The sequence below is a fragment of the Tupaia chinensis genome, unplaced genomic scaffold (assembly GCF_000334495.1).
Source record: "Tupaia chinensis unplaced genomic scaffold, TupChi_1.0 Scaffold000037_21, whole genome shotgun sequence".
NCBI lineage: Eukaryota > Metazoa > Chordata > Mammalia > Scandentia > Tupaiidae > Tupaia > Tupaia belangeri.
In genome coordinates this window covers 259,322-267,004 of record NW_006159480.1, presented here as the reverse complement: position 1 = coordinate 267,004, position 7,683 = coordinate 259,322, and the positions used below count along the sequence as shown (strand labels likewise).

General features: G+C 48.8%; 2 protein-coding genes across 2 annotated transcripts in view; one reads left to right on the top strand and one right to left on the bottom strand.

Annotated features, from left to right (window-relative positions):
* Window positions 1-7,276, top strand: part of NUTM1 (NUT midline carcinoma family member 1) — a 17,095-nt gene extending 9,819 nt beyond the window's left edge. Inside the window, exons 4-8 of the mRNA XM_006140543.2 lie at window positions 821-949; window positions 2,258-2,397; window positions 3,135-3,415; window positions 3,691-3,807; window positions 4,135-7,276. Coding sequence (XP_006140605.1) covers window positions 821-949; window positions 2,258-2,397; window positions 3,135-3,415; window positions 3,691-3,807; window positions 4,135-6,126 — 2,659 coding nt within the window. The 3' untranslated portion in view covers window positions 6,127-7,276. The remainder of the gene's footprint in view (window positions 1-820; window positions 950-2,257; window positions 2,398-3,134; window positions 3,416-3,690; window positions 3,808-4,134) is intronic.
* An 11-nt stretch (window positions 7,277-7,287) lies between these two features.
* LPCAT4 (lysophosphatidylcholine acyltransferase 4) overlaps window positions 7,288-7,683 on the bottom strand; it is an 8,305-nt gene continuing 7,909 nt past the window's right edge. Inside the window, exon 15 of the mRNA XM_027772325.1 lies at window positions 7,288-7,615. Within this exon, the coding sequence (XP_027628126.1) occupies window positions 7,446-7,615 (170 nt within the window). The 3' untranslated portion in view covers window positions 7,288-7,445. The remainder of the gene's footprint in view (window positions 7,616-7,683) is intronic.

The window sequence follows — 7,683 nt, the reverse complement described above, 5'->3', positions numbered from 1 at the left end:
TTTTTTTTTTTTTTTTTTTGATGTAAGACTTGTGTGCTCACCAGAGACAGAGACAGAAAGCGAGAAATCACCCCATCCCTCGCCCCATGAGGGATGGCCATGTTGCAATCTCTTCTCCATTCTCCTCTCGGGATTTTGGGCAAGCAAACATAAGTACCCAGTGTGAATTTTAAGCTGTGGGGTCTGGGACTTGAACCATGGTCACCTATGTGGGTGTTCAGTGAAGTAACCATTATGTCATCTGCTGGTCCTGCAAATGCCTTTTTGAAAATGCAGAAGCCCAGGCTAGCAGGTGGCATGGTGGTGAGGTGCTGGACTTCGTGATTCATCGTGGTTCGAGTCCCAGACCTGTATTGTTTTACTTTCTCTGCCTCTCTCTCGCTCTCACTCTGTCTCTCTCTCTGGTAAGCACACGTGCCCTGTAGCAAATTGAAAATAAATATATTTTTAAATCTAAAACTAAGTAAGTAAATAAAGAAAATGCAAGAGTCTCTGGGCAGGGGTTTTACCTACTTTAGAGGGAATCCTATCCCTGTGGTAAGAAGTGCTTTTTTTCCCAATGTTTGAGGGAAGCACTGTGAGAATTAGGGGTGGAATCATGTTTGATTTTGTGTGAGATCTGTGCATATCAATGAGAGGAGGCGAGTATGGTACATGGATGGATGGAAGGGAGGTTGGGAGCCAGGAAGTCTAATAAGTGGAAACTAAATGAACTAAGGGGCACATTAGATTTGATGAGAGGTGTGCATTCAGGTGGGCATCAGGACAGATGGATGGGGGGGGCACTCCCTAAACGTGACTGACCCTATGGGGTTTTTAGCCCAGTACTTCGTTCTCTGGCCCGGCTGAAGCCCACCATGACGCTGGAGGAGGGACTGCCAAGGGCTGTGCAGGAGTGGGAGCACACCAGCAACTTTGACCGAATGATCTTTTATGAGATGGCAGAAAAGTGAGTCTACCAACAAACCCAATTCTCCCAAAGTGGGGGCAGTGTGGCTGAGAGCAATAGGGTCAGTGAAGAGAGCACATCTGGATGATTGTTAAAAGGAATGAGGAGGAGTGGAGTGGTGTAAGTTAGGATGGAACCCCGGACCCTTGCTGCTTCTTGTACCACCTTGACTCTTGGGTTTTTAAATTGTTTCCCCTTAGAAGCTATCCCCTCTTCAGAGCTTGTATCTATATAGGGGCCTTCACATTAAGGTCTTAGGATGAGCCCAACAGGTATAAAAAAAATCTGTGCTGTAGGGACCTAGCAATATGGCAGGTTCTTTTTTGAGTATTCATAGGTAGCAAGTGGCTACTGATGCAGAAAGAACTTTGAGACCACCCCAGCTTTGGAAATAGTGGCACAGGTAATCCTATCCCCCCTTATCCTAGGGAAGGACTGCTTCTGGAAGAGTTGACCAGAATCCTGAGTGCCTAGCATAGTCTCCTGGCTCTTATCTATGTTAGTATCCTTGCTCAAAAAAAAAAAAAAAAAGAAAAAAGAAAAGAAACCCTTCCCTCCATGCATAACTCACTTTCTCTCCAATTGGACATATGCCTCCTGGATCTACCCTTCCAAGGGCCACAATCCAGCGTCAGATTGGGGACTGGCTTGGATTCTAACCCCAGGCTCTCCTTCAGGAATTTAGCTATAACTCATGGTTCTAGGCAAGGACAGATGAGGCATTGAGGAGGGTCCTCATGGTGAGGTCCTACCAGGCTATTACAAAGGTCTGATGAACTAACCCAGCCTATATTAAGTGCCACTGTATACAACCCATGAAATAGGGAAAAGAAGTAAAAGTCTAGCTTCTGTCCTGAAGTTTACAAGCTCTGGATCGCTTATTTTTCTTTTTTAAATAATTGTTTTAACCTTATTTATTATTATTATTATTATTTACCAATTTGACCAGAGAGAGAGAGAGTGAGACAGAGAGGGAAAGTAAGAAAGGAAGCCACCCAGTCTGGGACTTGAACCACGGTTGGCCATGTGGGAATCCACATCTTCAACCACCATGCTACCTGCTAGCCCCTCACTTTTTTCTTTAACTAGCTTCCTTTAAGGACAGTGGTAGATGATGCAGTGATGTTGAGGTTTACCCAGAACTGTTATAAGGTCATCCGTCAGCATCCCCCACTCGGTGACTTGACTTAGGCAGAACTTTGTTCAAATGAGGCACTTCCTTAGTCATGCTTGACTGTTGCTAGATGTCTTGGTTCTTGAAGGGCCCGTCCCTCTCATCACTACTTGTGACTTCCTCACCCTCTGCAGGTTTATGGAATTTGAGGCCGAGGAGGAGATGCAGATTCAGAATGCTCAGCTGATGAGTGGGTCCCAGGGCCTGTCTCCTGCAACTCCTTTGAAACTTGAACCTCCAGGGCCCCCAGCCCCTGAGGTTTGCCAGCAGCCAGGTAAGGCCACCTGATTCTAACAGGAGCTATGGACGCAGGCTCCATGTGAGGGTGAACCAGTGGCGTGGTGGTTGAGGCAGCTGGACCCCACATAGCCGAATGTACTGTTTGAGTCCTGGACTGGAGAAACACACTGGGTGTTGTGTGTGCGTGGTGCTCAAAATCCCAAGCGAAGAATGGAGAAGGGACTGTGGTTTGGCCATCTTCCCTAGGGGGTGATTTCTCACTTTTGCTCCCTGTCTCCCTGCAGCAAGTACACAGGCCCTAAAGCAAAGCAAAAACAAGACTCCACAGGAAGCAACAGAAACCAGTCACACATTAGCCAAGTCATTGCTCTTGTTTCTTGTCACTTTTCCTCCAGAGTGACATTTAATGTTCTAAATAGAATGCCCCATAAGAGGCTGGGTCCTCAGTTCCCTGTTCCAAACTAGGTACTAACCTTAGTCAATTACCTTCTACCTAGGTCGAAAACGAGATACATAATACCTCATATGCCCAAGAAATGGGCTGAGTCAGGGGGGTTCTTGGAATTTCAGGGATTTCAAGATTCTTCATAGAGTGATTCTTAAAGACCTCCCTTCCCCCCCAACCCCACCAGCTCCGGAATCTCTCAGAGGGAGTACTTTAGGTTGGCCTGATCTGGCCTGGAACACCCAGATTGCTGTCCTTACAGGGCAGTGTGGCAGAAGCCATTGCTCTGTGCCACTTCCCATTCTCCTTTCCTTCTTGTCACTCAGTGTACATTCCGAAGAAGGTAGCCTCTAAGACAAGGGCCCCCCGCCGGCGGCAGTGCAAAGCCCAGAGGCCTCCAATTCCTGAGGCACCCAAGGAGATCCCACCAGAAGCCGTCAAAGAGTATGCTGACATCATGGAAGGGCTGGTGGGGAGTCACTTGGCCACTGGGGCTTTGAATACAAAATGGGAGGAACAACAGCAGGAAGAGGAAGAGATGTATCCAGATCCAAGTCTCCTGAACTACATTGATGAGCTGTGCTCCCAAGAGGTCTTTGTTTCTAAGGTGGGCTGGGCCTAAACATCTACTTTCTAGCAGATCCTAGGGGTGGATACTTTGGGATCTGGGGTTCCAGCCAAGGTGGTAGAAACTAGGTTCTATTTCCTAACAGAAATGTGTGTGTGTACACACAGATATAAATGTGTGTAGCTGGTGGTAGTTGTGGTTTATAATTCTGAGGGAAGAAGAGGGAAGTGTGAGGTTCATGGCTTCTCCAGAGCCTTTGGCTCACAGGTTACCTCCTATCAAGGACTCACATTTACTTTTCCTTCTGTTCCCAGGTAGAGGCTGTCATTCATCCAAGATTTCTGACAGATCTGCTGTCTCCAGAACAACAGCGGGATCCCTTGACCTTAACTGAAGAGCTGGAGCAAGAAGAAGGACTCACTCTTGCCCAGGTAAACCTGGGATGCAGGGGCTATCACAAGAAGCTTGCATAGTTCTATGTAACCCTACACTGCCTTGGATGATATGGTTTTAGAATAAACAGTTTCAAGATTGGGCTTGAGGTGCAGAACAAGGGGACCATGAAAACACAGGAAACAAGAGTATAAGGCTCAAAGCATGGAAATAAGGCAAAGGAGGCAGGAAAGCTGTGGTATCTGTCTTTGATACTTGCTTAAACTACACGCTTGCCTTCTCTGTCCTGCCAAACACCACCTCCCACCACCCACTGAGCCACCTCTTCTAGAGTACAGAGCTGGTATTTATCCATTCTCTTCCAGCTGGTCCAGAAGCGACTCCTGGCCTTGGAAGAGGAGGAGGTTGCGGAGGCTGCTCCCAGTTGCAGTGGAGCTCAATCGAACTCAAGTCCATCTGTCTCTGATGAGGATGAAGATGGGAGTGGGAGGCTTCGGCCTTCACCTGGGCCTCAGGGGGCAGGGAGCAGTGTTCTCCTTGGAAAGGCTGCTTCTCCAGGAGAGCGGGCAAGAGAAGTGCATGGTGGGCAGGAGCAGGCCCTAGATAGCCCAAGGGGAATGTGCAGGGATGAGAACACATTGCAGTCCTCCAGCAGCTGGGACCTGCAGTTAGAACTTGCAGCTCCACAGGGAACTCAGGGTCCCTTGGGTATAGAAAGAACATCTGGGATGGTTATAAACCAGGTATCTCCACATCAGGATAGCCACCTGGGAGTTGCTGGGTCCCCTGGGCACTGCCTGGCAGCTAATAGGACTTCAGAAACTTTGCCCCTTTGTTGGCTGGAAGACCCCCAGCCAGAGGACACTCCTGGTCTAGATGATGGATTTGCAGAGCAGGCTCTTCTACAAGGACAGGAGTTAGAAGAGCAGGTCCTGGGGTTGCAGACAGAACAGATGGGGGATAATGGACTGCTTCCTCAAGGGAAGGAGCCTTTAACAGTGCCCCAGGAAGGCTCTTCAGGAGCCATGTGGGGAGATGATGGAGGTCCTCCCATGGTTCAGGGTTGTGATCAGAACCCTTCCCCTATAGCAGCTAGGGATGGGGACAGGGCTTCATTCAGCCCTGAACTTTGGCTGAGCAGTGAGCTGGACGTTGTGGGCTTAGAGCTGCCTTTACAAATTGAAGAGGTCATAGACAGCTTCCAAGACAGGGAAGGTGTAACTGAGCACCAGGGCAGCTGCCAGGTGCTGGGCCCCAGAAGCACCATTTCTGTAAGCCCTGCAGAAACCACAGCACCTGGGGATGTAGGGAGTGGTGAGATTCCCTGTGAAGGCACAGATGCCACAGACGGCCTAGAAAAGAGAGACTACTGTAGCTTGCCAGGATCTGTAAGGGCCAACCGCCCAGACTTGGGATCCAAAGAAAAGAGAGAACAGAGCCCTGAGACCACACAGGAAGACCCCAGGGATCTGTGGGCTGAAGGTTGCTCCTCATTGCTAGAAAGCAAAATCAGTACTTCGGCACTAGGGTCTTCCAAAGAAGTCTTCCTGTCTGCATGCCGAGGCACTCTCCTTAACCTGGGAAGCCAGGATGCCTCCTTCCTTGTGGCCAGCCAAGAAGCAAGGAGCAGAGGCAATTCCCTTTCTCCTCTTTTGGAAACCACAGAACATGTCAACATATTAGATATGACAGATGACTGTGGCCTTCAATTAGGAATCAGTGAGGAGACCTGTCCACCAAATTCAAATCCTTATGACCCTCAAGGAGAGGGCAAGGAGGATACTCATTTGTCCAAGCCTAAAGACCTTGCTCCTTTACAAGAGAATGAAGAGTCTTACACACTCAGGACTCCCAAATCACCCTGTCCTCCCCAGGGCCTTAGAAGCATTTCCTCTGTACAGGGGACCAGGGATGCCTTAGCTCTGAAAGAAAGCTCTCCTGTTAGTCAAACACACAGCTCAGCAGAGGGGACCCAAGGGAAGGAGAAAAAAGAGGAGGAAGACGAGGAACTGTCCGATTTTGCCTACCTCTTGGCCTCTAAACTTAGCCTGTCACCAAGGGGGCTTCTCAGTCCGCGACATGCCTCAGGTGGTCGGGGTAGCCAGCGGGCATCCCACTCCCTCTCTGTGGAGGCAGGAGGCCTTGGCCAACTCCCATATCCTATTGCCAAGTCTGGGAAGCAAGTTGTAGCTAGAGGTGCAGCCCCTGCTGAAAAGATGCCTCATCCAGGAGCTCAACCTGGAACCCCTGGGGAGAAGCCCTCAGTTCCTGGAGTGGTTCGACCCTCCCAGCCCCGTAAAAGGCGGCGTGACAGTTTTGTCACAGGCAGAAGGAAGAAACGGCGCCGTAGCCAGTAGGGACCACCCCATCATACCCCAGGCCCCCAAAGGTGAGCACCTCAGAGAGGATATCACACACCTTCTCACCAAGGGAGCACTTGCCCAGCCCAAAGTTTTGTTCTGCAAAAGTGGCAAGTGTGGGGAGCGAGGTCTTAGTGGGAAGTACCTTTGGAAGAGTTATGTGGAAAAGAAAATGAATAAAGATCTTTTTGTTGTTGGAAAATGCTCCCAGTGGGCCCTTCTGTACTTATGCCTTTGCTGCCAGATAGGATGAGATGCCACAAAGATAGGAGGTGGGGGTAGTTCCAGATTCCACGCATTCAGGCACCTCTCTTATCTCACCTCCAGCTTCTTCATCACAATAGACTGCCTTTCAGGCTAAGTCCCAAAACAGAGAAATCTCCAATCATCACTTTATTCATTCCCCTCTTCACAAGCCCAGGGAGGGCTTATCTGGATGTCCTATTATTATCAGCCTCTCTTTAAGTCTCTAGATGGAAAGATGCTTTTTTATCCATCAGATCTCTGGCACAGAGATCTCATTTTCTAAACCTAATTAATTTTCCATAATTGTGTCTAGATGCAGCATTGTTAGGGAGCCTTGTTTTCTTCCTTGAAAAGAGGCTGGAAAGGCTGGGCAGAAAGGACCTAAGTGTCCTCAGCTCATCTGTGACAGAGCAACCCTCCTGTATGGCTGGTATGACCTGCAGAGAGGCGGCGGCTTTCTTATGGACACAGCTCTCTGCTCCCACTACAGGCAACAGAATCAAGTCTCAGTAGGATTACTAAATATGGAATGGTAGTAAGCTATTTTTAATCTCTAATGAGGGCAGAACAAGAGGGAACAGGCTGAAAGAGGTTTGTGAGGAAGTCCGTCAAGATGTGCATATATGAGATGACCACAGGAGGGGAGGACACAAAATCTCTGTACAATTTCTCTGCAGGGAACAGCCCTGTCCATCTGGGGGTGAGGCAGCTTTTCATCTAGCTCTGGCCAAGAGGACTAGCCTTGGAATTCTTTGGGATCTTCCAGTGGGCATCCTGCAACCATTCATCCCTTTCCTTCCCAACTCATGATTATCATCATTGTGACGGAACTTCATTTTTTTAATAGATATATATATATAGATTTATATTTATATATAAAATAGTTTCTTACAAAAAAAAAAAAAACCAACCAAACAAAAAATTAAAACCAAACTTAAAAAAACGAACAACAGTAACAAAAATCAAACAAGAGCAGAGAGGGGACTGAGGCATAGGATAGGCCCTGGGCACTGCCCTGAGTCGGTGGGGCTGGATTCGAGCTGAGGCGGGAGGAGAGGGAGGAGAGGTGCTCAGTCGCCCTTCTGCTTAGGCGCCTGCACAATCCCATTGGCCATGGGGCTGTCTGCAGTTGAGGGATTTGGTATCCCGGAGGTGCCTCGAAGGGTGTGTGGGGGGCGCAGATAGGTGCTGAAGAGCTTCCCATAGAGCGGGTCATGGAGGGAGAAATTCTGGAACTGACCTGGACAGATAAGAGTGAGATGGGAAGAAGTAAAAAGACCTGAGAATGAGGGGAAAAGGATGCCCCCA